At 38.2% G+C, this 20,751-nt stretch overlaps 1 protein-coding gene across 1 annotated transcript in view; it reads left to right on the top strand.

Moving 5' to 3' along the window:
• Rlf (rearranged L-myc fusion) overlaps positions 1–20,751 on the top strand; it is a 63,311-nt gene that overhangs the window by 28,628 nt on the left and 13,932 nt on the right. Inside the window, exons 4-6 of the mRNA XM_021199634.2 lie at positions 3,248–3,380; positions 10,019–10,221; positions 20,380–20,516. Of these exons, the coding sequence (XP_021055293.1) occupies positions 3,248–3,380; positions 10,019–10,221; positions 20,380–20,516 (473 nt within the window). The remainder of the gene's footprint in view (positions 1–3,247; positions 3,381–10,018; positions 10,222–20,379; positions 20,517–20,751) is intronic.

The raw sequence follows: 20,751 nt of genomic DNA, 5'->3' as shown, positions 1-20,751 counted from the left end.
GTGCCACCACGCCCGGCTAGTTCTTTTCATTTTATGTGACAAATGGACCAAGCAGTATATGGCATTCTGGATACTTTTGTCAAAAATAAACTTTTTTTTTTTTTTTTTTTTTTTTTTTTTTTTGATAAGGACTTGTTATGTATGTATCATGGACCAGCCTCGAACTTTTAATCTTCTTTTCTCTCCTCCCAAGTGTTTTGATTGATAGGCATGCCACCATGTCACTTTGGGGGTTTTATGTTGTTTCATGCTCCATCCCCACCCAGAATATGAGTTTGTATCAGCGAAGGCCTTGGGCCTTCGTGTATTAGAAAGCCTATTATGAACAAGTTTTTGTCCTCGTTCTTGTTCTCAGGGCTGGAGATTAAGCTATGTGGCCTTGCTCATGCTGTCTGAGCTCTCTTACACTGAGTTGTATTTCCAGCCTGATGAAGATTTTTGTTATTGTTCATAATAGTTAGCTGGGCTTTGTTGTTGTTTTGGCTAGGTTTGGTTTGGTTTTGGGTTTTTTTGTTTGTTTGTTTGTTTGTTTGACTAGAACTCACTTTGTAACTAGCCCAGGTGGGCCTTGAAGACATGATACTCCTACGTGGCCCATACAGCTTATTCTTCAGTTAGTTTTTATTATGAGCATGCAGCTTATTCTACATGACAATGATTTTCCTCTTTGATAACCACATGGTATTCTTTACTGTGTGTGAACATGACTTATTTCACTAAATATCTCCTATTTGTTTTAATGGTATGAAACTGAATAACTTTTCATGCCATTTCAGCTTTAGATTTCTAGGTGTGTCAGTTGAACTTGAAATAAAAAAACCAAAAACCTGTGCTGGCAAGATGGCTCAGTGAGTGAGGATGCTTTTTTGTTGTTGTTGTTAAGTCTGACAACATGAGTTTAAGCTTTAGAACTCACTGGTTTGAAGGAGAGAATTAGCTGCCACATGTTCTCTGATGACCTGCACAAAGTATTCTTTTGCACATACATCCCCCCAATAAATAAAACATTTTTAAATTAAAAGAAACTTAACTACAAAGTTTTTTAACTATACTATAATTAATTAGTCAATACTCACTGGCAACAAAAGTTGCTCAAAATGAAATAAATTCTGAATTTAACAGATGAAAAAGTAAACTATTTGGTGTGGCAACCCTGACCTTGGTTCTCGCTCCTTTAAGGTTGAGGATCATTTCATCTCAGTCCTGGGGAATACTAATAACATCAGATTTAGAGAGATGGATGGGGAGAAGAAGGTATTATTAAAACCATTTGCATTTCAGTTGCTGTTTATTGCAGTAGTGATAATATTTTCTTTTTGCTGTTTTGTTTTTCAAGGCAAAAATTTTTCTGTGTAGCCCTAACTGTCCTGGAGCTTACTTTATAGGCCAGGCTGACCTCGAACTCAGAAATCCCCCTGCCTCTGCCTCCCGAGTGCTGGGATTAAATGCGTGCACCACCACCGCCCGGCTTACTTTTTTCTATCGTTGTGTTCTGGTAGGCTCTGTAGATCCAATGACCTGATAGTAAATCCTGAAACTTTATGTAGACCTCTTGTCTTCACTGAAGAGTAAATATCTGTTCTGTGTACAGGACAAAGAAGTCTAAAGACCTGTCAGTCTGTAAAAGGAAAATGTTAACAATCTAAAATTATTTCAAATAATTACAAGTTAAATATTGGCAATAGTAAACTACTACTGGAAGTCTCTCTATTTTTCCCCCTCGTAGAAGGTTTTATGTAGCCCAGGCCTTGAGCTCCTAATCTTTCTGCTGCTTCACTTCTACTTACTGACTACTGGATACGACATCCCACTCTGTCTCACTATGTAGGTTCTGCTTCTCAAATGCTGAGATTAAAGGTTTGTGCTGTCATACCTAGGAGCAATTAATTTAAAAAGCAAACAAACAAACACTAATAACCAAGACCTTAAAACATTTTGTATAAAGACATGTCTTATTTAACTAATATGTTAACAAGAATTTAAATAGTTGAAAATCAGGGTTGGAGCCAAGTGAGGCTCAGTAGTAACCCTCATTCCAATGTCATACATACATCAGTTATTCTCACATGGTAATTATTTTTATTTGCAAGACTATGCTGCCTGAATACTAAACGGGCCGAGGCTTTAAGTGATGTCTGCTACTGCCAAGGTTAGTAGATCTGGCCATTATAATTAACTGAGATATTTTAGATATTCTACTCAGGTATAAATTGATTATGATAAAAATTTTACATGAGGGAAATTCATGAAAACATTTTAAATACATTTTTAACTTGGTTGGAAATATCCCAGTAGGAAAGTACAAATATTTGAGGTTTCTTTCTCTCCCTCTCATTATACGTGTTGGGGGTCCAGGAGTTTCCTCACAAACCACATGAACACCAACCTCAGTCAGACAGGGATAGTGTGTTGAGCATACGACCCAGGACTGATCTGTCAGGGCCACAAATCCAGATATTAAGATTCTACAGGGTTTTTATGCCTAAAATCCACAAACATTTATGCCACGCTATTCCACCAGTCAGGATTTAGGGACAGGATTTTATTCGGAACAATGTCTTTATACACTTATGCTGTTCCCATTAGTTGGGGTATTCAACTGTGGCAAGGAACTTGCCTTGTCTAACATTGTCTTGTCAACCAGGATGTCAGTTACCCATGTACATGTCTCTTTCTGCCAAGTAGGATAGCAATTCTTAGGGAGGCCTTAGGAACTTAAACTTTACTCAACACCAACTCAAAATGGAAGTCTTATTCCAAATAGTTTCTTATATTGTTGCAGGTGTCTCTGTTATGTTGGAGTCCATCTCAGGGCAGCTTATAAAAGCAAGTACCATAAAAGCTTATACAAAGGTGCAGGAAATCTTACTGGGTGATTGGTTCAGGTCAAAGCTCCATTGTGGGTAACTAGACAAAATAGTTCTACTGACTTCTATTGTGATTGGTTTCCATGGGCACAGAACATAATATGTAATCAGTCAACTTGGGCATGAAAGTTTCTTTCTTTCTTTCTTTCTTTCTTTCTTTCTTTCTTTCTTTCTTTCTTTCTTTCTTATTTGAGAAAGTTTCCTTATAATATTAGTAACAATACAAAATGGCAGGCTAGACAGGTAACAATTACCCAGGCCTTAATATTTTACCTAGAACTTAAAAGTCAGTATTTTTCAGTTTATTGATATTTAACTAAGTTGAGAAGGCAAAACTTTGTCATTAGCTTCTCTTCTTAAATATGCTACTTTTGTTTTAGGAGTCACATGATGCATTGTTGGAATTTGGGAATAATAATTTACAAATACTGGTTCATGTTACAAAAGAAGGAGTGTGGAAAAACCCCATTCTTCTTAAAATTCTGTCACAACAGCCAGTAGAGGCAGAGGAAGGTAAGTCTTAACACTTTATCGGCCATATTGAATTCTAAGAGATTTGAAATTGGTTATTGATTAAAATTTTGTACCTAAGTTTTTTGTTTTGTTTTTCTGAATAGTAAAAAATAGTTACGTGTGTGTGTGTGTGTGTGTGTGTGTGTGTGTGTGTGTGTGTGTTGCACACTAGAATCCCAGCATGCAGGATCTGGGGACAGGAGAATTGGTTCCAGGTCAGCCTGTTAGCATAATGGAGACCAGCCCCTGTTACAGTGACAGCATGTTTCAAACAAATGTTTGATATTTTACTTTTTTCTGTAAGAATTCTTACTTTTAGTGTTGTAAGTATGTCTTTGTATTTGCTTTATTTTAAGTTGTCACATTGAATAATGATTCTCATATGGAGTTCCTGAAATGAAGATTAAATTGTTATAGTTCTAGGATAAACAACAGATTTCAGAACAATATCCCAGCTAGCTGACATTTTATTAAGTGTGACTACTGTGTTCATATTTGTTCAGGGGTTTTTGGTGATGGTGGTTTGGTTTTTTTGTTTGGTGTTTTGTTTTTGTTTTGTTTAGTAAGCAGCTTAACATAAGGGTTTGTGTTTTGTTTTGTTTTTATTTCTTACATGCCATAACCTGTAGTGTGTTCAGAAGATAGCTTTGTGGGCTAGGGTCTCTCCTTCCACCTTTTCATTGTGGAGCATCTTACCTCAGATTGCTAGGGGGTCTTGCCAGCCTTCAGGTGTTTAGATTTTTCTATTGTTCATGACCTTTGGTGACTTGTTTGGAAAAGATAATTTTCCTTTGTAAATGTAGGCAAGTGGAGACTTAACAAATCAGTATCAATAATTGCTGTTAGAGGTCATACACTGCCAGTGGTGGGGTATGCTTCGCTTTTGTTTTGTTTTTCAAAACAGGGTTTCACTGTGTAGCCCTGGCTGTACTGGAGCTCACTCTGTAGGCCAGGCTGGCCTTAAACTTACAGAGATCTGCCTGCCTCTGCCTCCTGAGTGCTGGGATTTTAAAGCCACACCACCACTCAGCTTATGGGATATGTTTATCATGTATTTTCTAATTTTAGTAGTGTCCTTTTGTTGCTATGGTAGGTCTGTTTATATCAGCATTATCACAGAGTGATGCATTGCATCACAGTGTTCCTATGGCTACATTGTCACTAAGTGGCAAGAAATTGCTTTTTAGAGGTTTTTAAGTATATGAACATTTTACCTGCATGTATGTGTGTACACAGAGGCTTGAAGTATGCCACCATGTGAGTGCTGGGATTGAACCTGGGTCTTCTGGAAGAGCAGCTGTGCTCTTAACTGCTAAGCCATTTCTTCCATTTCTTTAGCCTAGCAGTAGAAAATCTCTGCTATAGTCATTCTCTCTCTCTCGGATTTTTTTTTTCCATGTGTATGAATGTTTTGCCTGTGCATACATGCATTACATGCACGTGTGAGTGTCTGAAAAAGTCAGGGGAGGGTTTTGGATCCCCCTAGAACTAGAGTTCTGAATAATTGTGAACCAACATGTAGGTGCTGGGAATCTAACCCAGGTTGTCTGCAAGAGCAGCTAGTGCTTTAAAAAGCTGAGCCATGTCTTCAGCTCCTTTTAATTATAATCTTACAGAATTTACAGGGTCTCACTATGTAGTCCTGACTGGCTTAGAACTTCCGGTGTAAACCATCCTGGTCTTGAACTCACCGAGACCCACTTGCCTCTGCCTCCAGAGTTCTGGGATTAAGCTTTGTTTTGAATTCAAAAGGCCTTTACGTGTTTTTGCTTGCCACCCAGTGGCCTATGACCCACTGCCTAATGACCATATTTCAAATCTTGGAATCCATATAAAGGTAGAAGGAGGAAACGAAATTTGCTGACTTCCACATAGACTTTCACGCACAGCACACAAATGCTAGTAAATTTAGAAAATATGTATAAAATTGTTTAAAACTGAAGTCTGTAAGTGCCAGTTGACTCTGTGCCTGAGTTGATTGCTGAAGACATCCTGGAAATCCTGGTAGAGTCTCCTGTCTCTGCACCCACACTACCACCACCACCCCCTTTGGTTGCATGTGTGTGGAGGCAGTTTGTGGTTCAATTTGGCCTTGAACTCTATGTAGTCAAGGCATGCCTTGAATTCCTTTTTTTTTTATGTATGTGAATGTGTGTGTGTGTGTGTGTGTGTGTGTGCGCGCGTGTGTGTCTGGTGCCTGCTGAGGCCAGAAGAGAGGATCACATCCCTTGAAACTAGAGATAAAGATGGCTGAGAACTGCTATGCTGCCCTGTAGGTGCTGGAAACTGAACCTGGGTCCTCTGCAAGAGTAGCAAGTGTTTTTAGCCACTGAGTCATCTTTCCAGCCCAAAGACTTGAGTTTTTATCAATCTCCCAAGTGTTCAGAATACAACCGTGGAGCATATTGCCTAGCTAAGAGCTCCTTTTATTTTGTTTTTTAAAGGTTTATTTTTTAAATTATATACATGTATATATGGATGTTTCTGTGTGGGTATGTGCATGTAAGTACAGTGCCAAAGGAGACTAGAGTCATTGAATTCACCTGGAGCTAGAGTTACAGCTGTGAACCATCTGGTGCGAGTTCTGGGAATCGGATTTTGGTCCTCTTAAAGAACAATATGTACTCTTAACCACTGAACTATCTCCATCCCTACGAACTCCTTTTAAATTAAACCTTAAATGTGATTGTTTTCAGATGATAAAGGACAGATAAGATGAGTATCATACTGTTAATAATTATTTAGTGTTCCTAACACCTGTGGCTGGGGATCGCATTATAATTGGCAAGTGTTGTACTGCTAAACTGTTTGTTTATATGTGTGCCATAGCAGAGGACAGCTTTATTAAGTATTGAAACACATGGATTCACACAACTGATGTTTTTTTTTTTTTTTTTTTTGCAGTGGTAGGCATGAACCAGTACCCTGGACATGCAGGATAAATGCTTTGTTGAGCTGCCTTTCCAGCCCCTAGATTTCCTTTCAACATAGAAATCTATTGATAAGTAAATAAGAAATAAGTATCTAAGAAATATAGATACTTTTTAAGAAAGGGAAAGAAGCCAGGCATGGTGGTACACACTTTAATTTCAGCTCTCAAAAGTGGAGGCAGGTAGATTAACCTTATTTGAGCTAGAGGCTCATCTGTGCTGGCTGGCCAGCAGAGCTCTGGAGAGCTGCCAGTCTCCAAGCTTCAGCAGTGGAGTTACTACCTCCTTTTGTGTGAGTCCTGGTATCAAACTCAAGTCTACAAAGCAAATGCTTTTATCCAGTGAGCATCACCCCAGCTCTTGAAATGACCTTTCTATTGTTATTTACATTTATTATTTAATGGTTTACTTATTTTTATTGAATTTTTTTCCAGTGCATTAGTGTTTTGCCTGACTTTAAAAGTATTTGACTAAGGGTTGATAACCCTTACATCACTAAGTCCATGGTTCCATAGAGAATACAGAAGTCTGAACATTGTAGTTGATCACAGATTGGTAGCAGAAGAGCACAGAAGATATCAGAGATAAATAATAGCAAGTAATAGTGAACATTTATTACATGCTTGCTTTTGTTCTGTTTCTTATTTGTATCACTCCCATTTCACATGATTCTGTAATCCCCTTTAAGGTGAATGAGTTTTATTAACATTTTATAGATGAGAAGTTTACACATCAGAGTGGTCAGTGAATTTGCATCAGAGTAAGACTGAATCCTCAGATGGCAATTTAGAAATCTACAGTCTTATAACCCCTTATTCTGCATGTACAGAGAAATCTTAGTGTGATAAGAGACAGATAAAAAGTACTGTGCAGCAGGACTGAAGGCTTCATGATAACATTCCTGCTTTCTAGTATATTGTCTCCCATGAGATTCATAACCTGCTCATAGCCGTGTAACACAGATAGAGTGGGGTCTAATAATAGGCAGAACAGAGCCAACCAATAATGAGAAGAGGTTTAAAGAACTGCAAGGCCAGGGGCAAATAACTATGGTTCTCTGAGGAGAGGACCACATTTGTTTTTTGAATATTTGACATAACATTACTGAAAACAAAAGAATAAAGAATTGATAGGGGGAACTATAATAATTAATTATTTTGTGGATTTAAATGATTATTATTCTAAAATGGAAATGGCTAAGGTAAATGTGATGTTTTTCCTTCATGACTTTTGACTTTGGCTCCATTTTATACAATTTAAAACCAAAAGCATATAATACTAAGACTCAAGCTCTGCCTGCTAAATCTAAGTCTCCAGAGTTGGAACTCAGAAGTAGTTAAAAGTAGGTACAACTTCTAGAGAACAACTCGGCAATGTGAGCCAGAATTATTGAAGAAAGCCTTTAGGCTAGTAGCCCCACTTCTTGGGCTTTGTTTTGATGACCCATGCACAGACTTGTGAATTGCATCATTATTGATGATTGCTAAGATTGGAAACAAGTTGTAAATGGATCAGTAGGGAATCATTAAGATAAATTATATAATGTATGTTAATAGTGAGATTTGGTTGATAGCAATAAATAATAAGGCAACTCTATGATTGGTGGTAGAATGAACTACTATATCATCTACTTGGTTGGTCAAGAAAGGGATCATTTATGTAAGGGCACAGAAAAAGATAAAAAGAATTGTTTTTCTGGGAGGGAAACTAAAGTACTGATGTCAAAATAAAAGGGAGGTTTTCTTTCTTTTTTAATGAATCTTGCAGTCTGGAGAGATGGCTCTGTGGTTAAGAGCACTTGCTTGTTGCTTTCTTTTCTTTCTTTTTTTTTTTTTTTAAGATTTATTTATTTATTATATGTAAGTACACTGTTGCTGTCTTCAGACACTCCAGAAGAGGGAGTCAGATCTTGTTAAGGGTGGTTGTGAGCCACCATGTGGTTGCTGGGATTTGAACTCTGCACTTTTGGAAGAGCAGTTGGGTGCTCTTACCCACTGAGCCATCTCACCAGCCCCTGCTTGTTGCTTTCAAGAGGACCTAAGTTTGATTCCCTGTACACATGTGGTGCACAGTTAAGCACACAAATCTGAATATGAATACATGCATGCATGCATATATAAAATCTGAATAGGAATATGTGCATGCATGCATATATAAAATGAATACATACATGCATACATATATAAAAGAATCTTTTGGGGGGCTCTCATGCTAGGATTATAGGCATACACCACCATGCCTGGCTTGGGCCGCAATTTTAGCTGCATATGTGTATACGCGTTGCACATACACATAGACAGTGAGTTATCTTATGTTTTAAAAGATCATTTTAAAGCTGGGCGTGGTGGCGCACACCTTTAATCCCAGCACTTGGGAGGCAGAGGCAGGCAGATTTCAGAGTTTGAGGCCAGCCTGGTCCACAAAGTGAGTTCCAGGACAGCCAGGGCTACACAAAGAAACAAAAAACAAAAAGATAATTTTAAAACTAGGGGAATTACAATGGAGGAGGGTTTTGTTACCCAAAATAAAGAAAGAAAAAAAAATTCTAGGAAATGTTGTCACTCACTTTATTTAATCTCAACAAAAGCAAGTGGATCTCTTGAGTTCAAGGCCAAGATTGGTCTACATAGAACATTCCTGGTGATACACAGGGAGACCCTGTATCCAAAAAATATTTAAAGGTTAGACTTACCGAGTTTCCTGGGTTCTTAGGAGGCATTTTCATATCTGAGAAGCAGTGCCACCTAAAGCCACCACCTAAAGCACTTTACTGTCTAAAGCAACTTGCTTGAATGCTGCATTATTAGGCAAGGCTGTATAATGTCACAGACTCGCTGAGTGGCTTTGCAAAGCTGAGGGCTTGCTGAACACTGTATGTTAGTGTTCAGAGCAGCATTTTCCAAAGTGTGTACTAAACCAGGAGCATATATTTTACAAGGGATTAATATTTGTAAAAGGGTTCTCTGGTCAAATCAGCTTGGGAAACGCTGGGCTAAATACACATGAACAGTTTTATTCATTGCAGGACTGTTCAGAGATTTGACCAAGGAATCCTTCTTTTTCTAGGACTATCTCTCAGGTCTTTTGGTCGCTGGAACACACTTTGAGAAATGCCTGCTTTAGAGGAAACAGAACCACTGGCTTTGGAATCCTTGGCAAGTGACCTAACTTCTCTGAATATTAATTTTTCTAACTAATCTGTGGACATTACTTGCCTTGGTGTTGGTGTGAAGACTAGATGAGATATATAAGAACATTTAGCATAAAACTTGGTACCTCCTATCATCCCCTTTGTGGTAGTTAATATTGAGTTAAAATAAATTCATTTTATTTGCACTTATAGTTGATTTCACTATTCTTAACAGTGTTTTAGGGGAGATGATCATATAATTTTGAAATATTGACAGTTTTAGTAAAATATTCAGTGTTTAGAGTAAAACTAATATGAAAATTGTTAGCTCCATTTTCCTCTTGCCCCTGTTAGAGGAGTCTTGAGACTAGAATAAGCACTCAGTTATAGAAACTCAGGATTTAGTAACAACAAGCAAATTAGAGACAGGAGAATCACGAGTTACAGGTCATCCTCAGCTGTATAGTGAGCTGGAGGCCAGCCTGAGATCCACCAGTCTCAGAAGAAAAGATGAAAGCATCATCACTGCTGTAGCGTGTGGTATATTGTCATACTATTGCTTTTTTCCTTTTTTCTAGTTAACAAATTGATTGCACAAGAAGGACCTTCCTTTCTACAAATGAGAATCAAACATTTGTTGAAGTCTAACTGCATCCCCCAAGCTACTGCTTTATCAAAACTGTGTGCAGAGTCTAAAGAACTTGCACAAGTGTCGTGTTTTCAGCAAGCCTATATCACATGTTTATGTTCCATGCTTCCCAGCGAAGAGGCTATTCAGGAGGTGAGTCCATTAGGTAACCATTCAGTCTAGCTCTAGGTGTGATGTGTCAGTATACGCATTGCATGGTTTATTTCCCTTCGTCCAGAATGAAAGCCACAGTTCATCTTTTATGCTAAAATAAATAAATAAAAATGTGCTTTAGCTATATGTATATATGTTTAACTTTTTCAGCTTGAATATGAAGTTATTTATAGGTGTAGTTGGGTTTCTAAAATAGATAATTAAGAATGCACAAATGATGTTTATAAGTGTTTACACATGATGGCCCACTGTGGAATCGTCAGATATAAAAGTAGCTTTCCTTCTGACAGTTCTAACTTTACTGGATTTGGGAAATTAATAAATAGGTCAAGAATAATCCAAGAAGTGTGGGAATTAATTTTAGCTTATTTAACACTTTGTGCTTTTGCCTCTGTAACACACAAGTGCAGGACTCTAAGCTTTATGAATATATTTTACTAATAATTAACTGGTCAAACTGGATACCATGGGGCATATAGAATGTTAGTAAAATGGTTGAGTCTTTAAAAACTTATCGATTGTATTATTTTAATGAAACATGAATCATGTTTCTTGGAAAGTTTGGAATTAGTTCTCTCCAAATGTTTAATAAATCATGCCAAAAAAAAAAAAATAGGAACGCTTAGTCTTTAAGTCATTATTTATCTTTCCTCTCAGCTGCCATTCCAGATTTAACCCATGAATTCTTACTTCTACACTGAGACATCTTTCTTTGTTTATAATTGTGCATGTGTACACACAGGTGTATACATGTGTTATGTATTTTTGTGAGCATGCATGCATGGCACTCCTGTGGATACCAGAGGATAAGTTTTGATGGTAATTCTCTCTTTTTACCTGGTTTCCAGGGAGCTCAGGCCACCAGGATTGTTGGCAGGTGTCTTCCCTGCTGAGCCAGCTGCAAGCTGAAGTTTCTAACTAAATGTAGGCGTCTCGAAGACCTAGTTGTCTACTATATAGTAGTTTCTAAATTTAACTTTCCCCTGTATCCTGCTCTCTTGCTTCATTCTCTTTACTGTATGGACTTGACCAGCACCAGTCAGGACCCATCGTTCCTGTGCCTTCGCCAACCTGCCTCATCCTCGTCGTATTCCCCTGCCTCTCTCCTCAGTTACATCAGATGGCATATGCTTCTCTGGTCCTCTGTTATTCTTGGCCTTGATTGTATCTCTCTGACTACCTCAAGTCTTTACCTGCTCTGTTGTATTTACCTGGATCTATCCACTGGGCAGACAAGTTGAGAAGGCTTACCAACTAATTCATCTTTACATTAGTCGCACTATATGCATTTCTTTAGTCTACTTAACCACCCACCTTCGTAGGAAATCTCTGAAACCTGCGCTTCTCCCTGTTGTTCTGTAGAAACTTAGGTACTTCATTCCTGAATGTCTGCTCACCTCCTTTACTCTGTGTGTGCACCTCTTTTGTTATTGGAGGCAGACAGTTCTTCTTCTTCACACTAACTTCTTCACTCGATAGCAGATCTCTCATTCACTCTTTACTGTCCTAGAGGATAACTGATAGTCCTTCCTTCTATTGGAAATCTTTGGCACCTACTTCCTCTTACAATGACTCCAGTTTCTTGTCCTGGCCTACTCACTGAGTTAAGTTTCAGTGTGAATTTACTGTGAAATATTTTTCTCCTCTCAGGACATTTCATATTTCTTCTTATTCGTTCTCTCCACTCCCGTGCCCAACTGAGTCTTATGTAGCCTAGGTTGGCCTTGAACTCCTGGTCCTCCACTAGAGTGTTAAGTTCATAGGTGTGCGACACCAATCTCAGTTTTATTTAGTACTGGTGGAAATCAAGGGCAGGGCTTCATATATGTTAGGCAAACATTGTACCAACTGAGCTATATTCCCAGGTACTACCTCCTGTCACCTTCAACTTGTGACTCTCCTGCTACCGAATCTGGCTTCTTGTTTGTTTTTTTTTTTTTTTTTTTTTTTTTTTTTTTTTTTTTTTTTCTTTTTTTTTTTTTGAAACAAGGTCTTTCTATAGCCCTTGCCTCTCAGCTGCCTCCCCAGTACTCGAAATTAAAGGGATGAGCTACCACTCCCACCAGTAACTGACATTATAATATGACATTTGACCAGTCTGTCTTCTTGACNTACCAACTGAGCTATATTCCCAGGTACTACCTCCTGTCACCTTCAACTTGTGACTCTCCTGCTACCGAATCTGGCTTCTTGTTTGTTTTTTTTTTTTTTATTTTTTTATTTTAAATTTTTTTTTTTTTTTTTTTTTTTTTTTTTGAAACAAGGTCTTTCTATAGCCCCTGGCTGTCCCCTGCCTCCCCAGTACTCGAAATTAAAGGGATGAGCTACCACTCCCACCAGTAACTGACATTATAATATGACATTTGACCAGTCTGTCTTCTTGACATTTTCCCGTGTCTTTTTAAGGTCCCAAACACTTTGACTTCCTAGCTCTTCAGTGATTGTTCCTTCTCCTTTTGACTTTGCTTCCCTTTGGTTAAATGTTGCAGTACCCCACTGACTAAGTTTCTGATATTACTATTAAGACCATGATTGCCTTTATGACTTCCTGAGCTTTACTTTGGTTTAAGTTTTGAGACAGGGTTGGTCAGGCTGGTCTTAGACTAAGCTCATTGTAGCCCATGCTGGCCACCAATTCCCATACTCCTGCCTCCGCACCCTAATGAGGGGTTGCAGAATATGTCACCATAGACTGGCTTGAGCTTGCTTTTAAATGAAGTCAGAAAGGAGTAAAGATAGTTAAACATTTACCTAGTATTAAGCAAGGCCTCCTGACTGATCCTCAGTGCAACTAAAAATAAACCCATGAGTGAAGTCAGTTGCCTTTCAACTATGTTCTCCATGTCAGAAGTGGAAAGATTAGTGAATACATAGCTCCTTGTAGGCTAGGCATACTCTATACTTTTTCACATTTAGTTTCACATCTCTGACAAAGTTCCTTTTTGTTGATAAGAAGTTCCAATTAAAATATGTTGGCTAGCTTAATGTAATGCTGGGATTCAAATCTGGGTTTGCTGTACTATCAATAGTACAGGATTGAAAATAATAATGTGATAGGAGCTTAGCTCTTAGAATGCTTATGTAGCAGGCATGAAACTCTTGGTTCAGTACTCAATACCATATAAACCAGCCATGGTGCTGCAAACCTGTAATCCAATCACTAGGGTGAGGCTGAGACAGAAAGATAAGTTCAAGGTCATTCTCTTCTACAGTAGGTTTGAAGACAGCTTGGTATACATGAGACTCCATGTAATTGTAATAATACAATAGTAACACATTATCCTTGTTGATATATATCTGATGATTCATTTCAGATAATATGTGAGGAATCAGAGATGTCAGGATGAATACGAAGCCTCTCTGAACTGTTGTATGTAGTCTCACTGATGGCCTCTACATTTTACTCTCTTGAAGTAAAATCCCTTTAGTGCTTAGGTCAGGCCATTTTCTGCCCACACCCTCCAATAATTTTCCATTTTTCTCAGGTTAAATCTAAAAGCCTTTATTCTATTTGCTGTGGCCAATGTCTGTTGTTGTTTTTTTTGTTTGTTTGGTTGGCTTTTTTTGTTTTTAACTATCTTAACTTAATGCTCATAGCTCTTCAGCTATTTTGATAAGGTTTAAGAGCAAGCCAAGTGTGTTCTTTTCATAGAGGTTTGTGCTTGCAAGTCACTCTGCATGGCTACTCTCTTACCTCATAGTACCTTCCTTGTCAAAGAGGCCTTCATCATGGTCCAATGTAAAGTAATGCCTTAGAGACTACTTAGATGTATGGCTAGTGGGCAGAGGCACTGACATTTCATCTTTGGATCTCATGTGATGGAAGAGGAGAGCCAACTTCTAAATGATGTCTTCTGACCTCCGCATATATTCCATGCTGCACACATAGATGCACACACATATGTAGGCATACACAAAGAAATTAAAAAAGAAAATAATGCTCCATATTTTCTCTTCTACCCTGTTTTCAATAAATATCTGCTATAATGCAGTGTTATAAAGCCAGCTTCTCTTCATTTGAATTCTAGACCAGTGTTTGGGTCAATAGTTATTTGAAGTGGTTAAATTATCCTTTAGCTCAGTTCTTACCTCCCTATTCTGAGAGGTGTGTCACCTACATTGTTGATGTTTAAGGTACTTCCTACTGGACTGACTCTAGAAGCTTGTCCTTCCACCCAGACTCCCATTAATCTTTATCTTCCTACTGACTTCCTCCTTTCGTTTTGTTTTTTTAAGCATTTACATACTTAGCAGTATCCTAGTGGGAAGAGTAGAACCTGTAACATTAAAACTTCAGAGTACTTGTTTTTGGGAAGATTGTCTGGTGGTGCATAGTATGTGTGTAGTGACAGAGTTGGTCATCTTTGTTTTGAGATGTGGACCTAGACAGTGTCTAGATATCATGCAGAGGTGAAGCAGCTATTTGGTGATGTGAACACCTGAATGTAGTTTTCCAAAACTAAGATTGTCTCAATGACTCTTAATTGAGTATAAGTATTGTGTCATAAAGAAATCAAAAGCTGAACTGTTTCACACCATCTGTCTTTCCATACTTCCCACTGCAATCTTAAATATAATTACAAAAAGCATTTTGCTAAACATTTGTCCCTCCTGTGCTTCCACCGCCCCCCCCCCCGTCTTTAACATTTTTTTTAAAGATTTATTTTTATTTATGTTTATTTGTGTGTTCGTGGCCAGCCAACTAGCCTAACTGGTGTGTTACCAAGCTATGAGAGATTAGACTCACGACTCACGAGAGGTTGATAGTGCTCATGAGGTCAACACCCAAAGTCATTCTCTGGCTTCTGTGTCAAATGCACATTTTTAAAAAAGAATCAGTTCTTGCCACACCATAGATAGACACTGAACAAATATAGACTCTATAATAAGGATTCTTTGGATCTAACCTGCAGTACTAGAGAGAAGCAATTGAGAAGATAGGAAGGGTAGCACTGTCGTGTGTATACATAGAGATGATTGGCCTTGTATGAATTAATTCACATTTTTTAAAGCATATGTTTGGTTGGTTGGCTGGCTGTAGTATCTGGTAAGTTCAGATATTGACCTTATACCAACTGCAATATTTTGTGTTCAGAAAACAAATTAAGAAGCAGCCATTAATCTCGGTACTTGAGACTTTGTGAGAAAAATTCAGAAGTAGCAGCAAAAAGTCTAACTTTGGATTTGATTTCCTCCTCATCATATAATAACTTATCTTTAACTTTAATCATAATTTAAACCTACTTTAATTCTGTTATTGTATTGGGCATTGGCAAATACAGAGTTCATATAGCATTATTTGCTAGAAACAATTATAGAAAGAAAAGTGCTAAATAATATTAAGCTGCTACTGTGTTCAATACAGAAGTAGTTCTGAAAACTATCCATGTAAATACCATTTACAAGCTCTATGGAGAAGCTGGTGCCTGAGTTGAACCTTGAAGTAAAGTTAGATGGATAGAATGTGTTAGGAACAACTGACTTGTAATAAGAGATAGAAATTAACTTGTGCTTTCAGTAACTCACTAGTGAAGACCTGTGTGAGCCAGAGCATGTGAGTTAAGATCTTGTAAGAAATAAGATCTGTTGGCTTGACGAAAGGAAGTCTTCCAAAACAAATGATTAGAGCTTAGATTGGATAAAGTTCAGACTCAACTTTGAAGGTAACACGTGATAACGTATGATATTTTGGGGAAATTTGATTTAAAGAATAGTGTATTATATTAGGGTTAGGACAAGAGATTGTGAGAAACAACAGCATTCACTGATAGGCTAGAAATAGGGACAATAAGCAAAGTAGTATATGGCTTCAAGATACTCAGAATAATAGTATGTGGTAGTGCACACCTATAATTCAAGCCCTCGGAGCTGGAGGCCAATGTCGCCTTCTCAGAGACCCCCCCAGAGGAGTGAGTAGAGGAGCCAGGAAAGCCTGGGAAGATAGTCAGCTTATGAGTGCTTGTTGTTTTAATGGTGCTGCAGTTGAACCTTGGACTGTGCATGTGTTGAAGATTATACGTGTAGCTGTCAGCTTTTTTTATCCATGATCTTTCTTGGTTTATTAATAACAGATTAAGGAGCTAAGTTTTAACTCTGATAATAGTACTTGCCCAGTATTTGCTAAGTCAGTTAAACAACTAAGTAAGTAAACGGGATTTTTCATGAAGTTACCGTAATTGGTTCATTTGTGAGGTTGCTGCGTTTGCAGGGTACCTCCATGGGAAATGGGTCTGCTGCTGTTCTACAACGTATCTGGATTGGCAGACACACATCTGGAAAATGTGTCATGAGGCAGTCTCATCTTTGTGCCAGCACTGTAGTGCAGTTACATAATCTGGATAACATTAATGTACTACCCACATAGGCTATGTTGCAGGTGCTACCCTTTATGCTGTATAGTTGAAACATTCTATGACATGTGGCTGTACCTGTTTTCTGTTTGTTTTGTTCTTTGTCTACCTCAGGTAACACTGAACATTCTATGTAATCTAGACTAGCTTCAAACTCTTAGTCCACTTCTCAGCCTCCCAAGTAGTGGAGTTACTGTAGGCATACACCAGCATGCCTACCTGTATCTGTTTTTTGAGTCTTCGTGTGCACAATCACTCTTGGCTCTTTCCTGTCTCTCACTGTTTTTGTGCTACAGTAGTGGGTTACTCAATAGCAGAAACTGTTTGGTAAAGGCTGAAAGTATTTTCTTCTGTCCCCTTTGCCAAATGTTTACCAATTCTTATAATACTTAAAATTTACAGTGTTACCACCATTAAATGACAGTCTCCATGATAACAGTCCTCTGTTTTCTACCAGTGAAGCCAAAATGGTCATGTCCTGTGTGTATTATGCTAATGATAGTCTGAAGTCAGACTAAAAGGCAGTTCAGCTGTCTTTCCTCTGCCATTTACTTCCATTGAGTGGAAAGTGATGAGCAGTGTCTCCCCTGCCCCTCTTCAGCATTGAGACTTGAACCCAAGGGCTTCACACATATTAGGTAAATATAAGATAAATGTAGTTTTAATATTTCTTGTAATTTGAATTAATTTGTTAGATTTATCAGGACAAAGACATTTATCACACAAAAATTATTTTAAAAGAAGCACTAATTTCATCTAGTTAACAATAGAATTATAAAGAGCCCTTACTTTGGAAAACTACTTGCTACATGTTCACTAATTGGTGTTTTTAATCAGCATATGTTCTAATATAGCATAATTTTTACTCTATTTTCAACTTTCAGGAGAAGAGTTAAATTAACCTGAGGAACAGCTGGGAATAAAAGTTTTTTTGTATGTCAGCACCTGTGGGTATCCTAGTAATGGGTGTGTGTAATGAGAAACCTCTGCTGGGGACCATTTTGCCAAACACATACAATTAAGATTAATTGACTGGGTCATGTGAAAACCAGAATTCATTGCCAATGCATAGTTAGACAAATTAGGAACTGGGGGATCTAAATAACAGAATACCTTGGAATTTGCAGTTCCTTGTTGAAACCGAATTGAATGAGAAGTCATTGGTACTAATTAAAATGTCTTTTAGATTTGTGGGTTGGTTTTTTTGTTTTTGTTTTTGTTTTTTTAATGTGTGCTAGAGCTGTGCCTAACTGCATGTCTGCACCACATGCATGCCAGTGCCTGTGAAGGTCAGATGAAAGTGTCAAACACTCGGGAACTGGAGTTACTGATGATTGTGAGCCACCATCTGGGCTTTGGGAATCTAACTTGAGACTTCTGGAAGAGCAGCCAGTGCTCTTAACCACTGAGCTATCTTTCTTGTCCCTAAGTAAAATTTATTAGATTGCATTTATTATTTATTTATGAGTGTGTGTGCATGCACATGTGTGTACCCAGCATGTTGTTGCATGGTGCTTAGATGTGAGGTGGTCAGAAGACAACTTGTGGAAGACCGTTCTCTCATTCCACCATTTGTATGTGAGTGGATTTTTGAGTCTTCCGGTGCACGGTCACTCTTGGCCCTTTCCTGTCTCTGGCTGCTTTTGTGCTACAGTAGTGGAGGTACTTAATCATAGCAGAAACTGTTTGGTTTGAATGTGAGTGAACTACATATTCTCTGGCTCTTAGAGTTGGAAGGCACAAGAACAAATACTTATTTCTTCTCTTGATGGAGACAAGAAAATATAAACAGGATCTAATTTACTCACTAGTCTAACTAACTCTGTTGGGAATTGACACAGTCACTAAGTATAAGTGACAAACACAGAGCAAATACATTTAAACAGGACCAGTGGGACTTCAGTTTGGAGTAGAAAAGTAAACAGGAACATAGAAATCTAGGTGTAGCTTTTGATTGAGATTTTGTTAAACAACAGAAAACCATCTGATCAGATTAAAGGCATGAGCCACCATCATGGCTTTAAAATTATAATCTTAATACTTGTATTTTTTTTCCATATGGTCATATGGGGAATTAAGTATAATCAAGAAATACACTAAGTTAGAAAGGCTGTGAAGAATTTAAGACTTAAGTATTTAAGTGTTTTACTCCTAAAGTAGAGTTCTAAAATAGTTTTTAACCCAGGGCTTCATGTCTGCTAGAGGGTCAAGGAACCACAGCGCTGTAACCACAGCCCTAAACAGTTCTGAACAGGCATTTTCCTAGGGTTTGATAAGAGTTTGGACTTTTTTGTTGTTGTTTTTTGTTTTGTTTGCTTTGGGGTTCTTTGTCTTTTTTGTTTGGTTTTTTGAAACAAGGTTTCTCTGTGTAGCCCAGGCTGGTCTTGAACTCAGAGATCCACCTGCCTCTGCTGCTCCACCCCTACTCCCTCAAGTGCTGAGATTAAAGGCATGCACCATGGGTTAGTGTTGATAACTTTGGTTGATAGCTCATTGGACTAGAAGGATCACTGCAGAGGCAAACATAATGTTCAAGAATCCAAGGAAGTGGCTCATGCTGGTAATTCCAGCATTTGGGAAACTGAAGGATTAGAATTGATGTGAGTTCAAGTTAGCCTGAGCTATATAGTGAATTCCAGGACAGAGCAGAGCAGACCCTATGTCAAAAGAGGGTTTAAAAAGACTGTTGTAGAAATAACTAAGGCAGTAAAGTGCTTGCTATACAAGAATGAAAACCAGAGTTTAATACCCAGAGCCCATTTTAAAAATAAAACAGAATAAGCATAGTGGCACACTCCTGCAATCCAGCATTGAAAAGGGAAGAGCTAGGGGTTGTTGGTCATGTGAGATTTAGGACAAAGTCTGAACTGAAAGAGTTCTTGGAGCCAAGCTGAGTGTACAGGACGGTGGTTCTCTATGAATTCAAGGCCAGCCTGCTCTACATAGTGAGTTCCAAGACAGCCAAAGCTACAGAGTGAAACCCTATCTCAAAAAACAAATCTGCAAGAGAACGGGATGGGGGAGGGGGGAATTAACTGGTTTCAGAACTCTAGGAAGTAAAGGTTTGCAGCATTTGAGGGGATTATTCACGTCCAGGAAGAAGGAGGGAAAGTGAATAGGTCACCCGTTGAGTGTCTTTAAAGTTAGGATAAGGAGTTTCATAAGAGGAAGAGAGGAGACAGGATGGGGTGGGACATTTCCCAGCTACTAAGGAGCTTTATGAGTTTAAATTTGAGGCCTCCTGGGGCAACTTAATAAGACCCTGTTTCATAGGGAGGAGTGGTGGGCAGTACTCTGTTACTGGCCAGTCTTCTTCCCTTTGCAGTGCACTTAGTAAACATTCTTATTTCTACTAAATGAGGGTAGGTGGATGAAACTCAATTGTAGAGTGATGGTTGAGCACTACGTTAAGCCCCTGCGTTCACTACTCAGCACTGGTGGTGTTTTAGAGGAGAGGAGAAAAGGGATATAACTTCTGATGGAAGTAACCAGGTGATGGAAAGAATTTAACTCCTATGGTAGCAGTGTTTGTGAATACTTTAAGGCTGTAGAATGTTTGTGTCCATGTTAATAAAGAACAAATAGGAGCTTCTTTACAAAATGCCCATGCCTTTCTCATCTTAATAGTTTGATAAATGAAGCATCAGTGCTCTACTACTCAGATTTTACTTTTACCTAGTAAAATAGTTACCATGCCTCTCATTCTTGTCAAAGAAATTACCAAAGATAAAGTGTTACAGAAAAAGTTACCATTTTCCTCTAACTTAGTCATCTCCTTCTTTGATAGATTGCAAAGGTGGACTGCAAAGAAGTATTAGACATCATATGTAACCTGGAGTCTGAGGGTCAGGATCACACAGCATTTGTTCTTTGTACTACTTACCTTACCCAGCAGCTCCAAACGGCCAGTGTCTATTGTTCTTGGTAAGTACACACACTTGGTATATACTTTGTTTGTTAGTATATAGCTTGGGATTTAGGATCTGCATGAGATGTAAGTCTTAGCACATAAATAAAATCTTGATCACAATAAAATCATTTAAATAAAAATGCCATTAGTATAATGTAGAAAAGGAAAGGTCTTGGTCCTGTGGATGGTTGTCTCATGACTCCCATAGATGTCCTCTTTCTTGAAGCAGCATTAGCATTATGTCAGTAT

Source organism: Mus pahari, chromosome 6 (genome assembly GCF_900095145.1).
Source record: "Mus pahari chromosome 6, PAHARI_EIJ_v1.1, whole genome shotgun sequence".
Taxonomy (NCBI): domain Eukaryota; kingdom Metazoa; phylum Chordata; class Mammalia; order Rodentia; family Muridae; genus Mus; species Mus pahari.
This window is presented reverse-complemented; position numbering and strand designations above follow the sequence as displayed.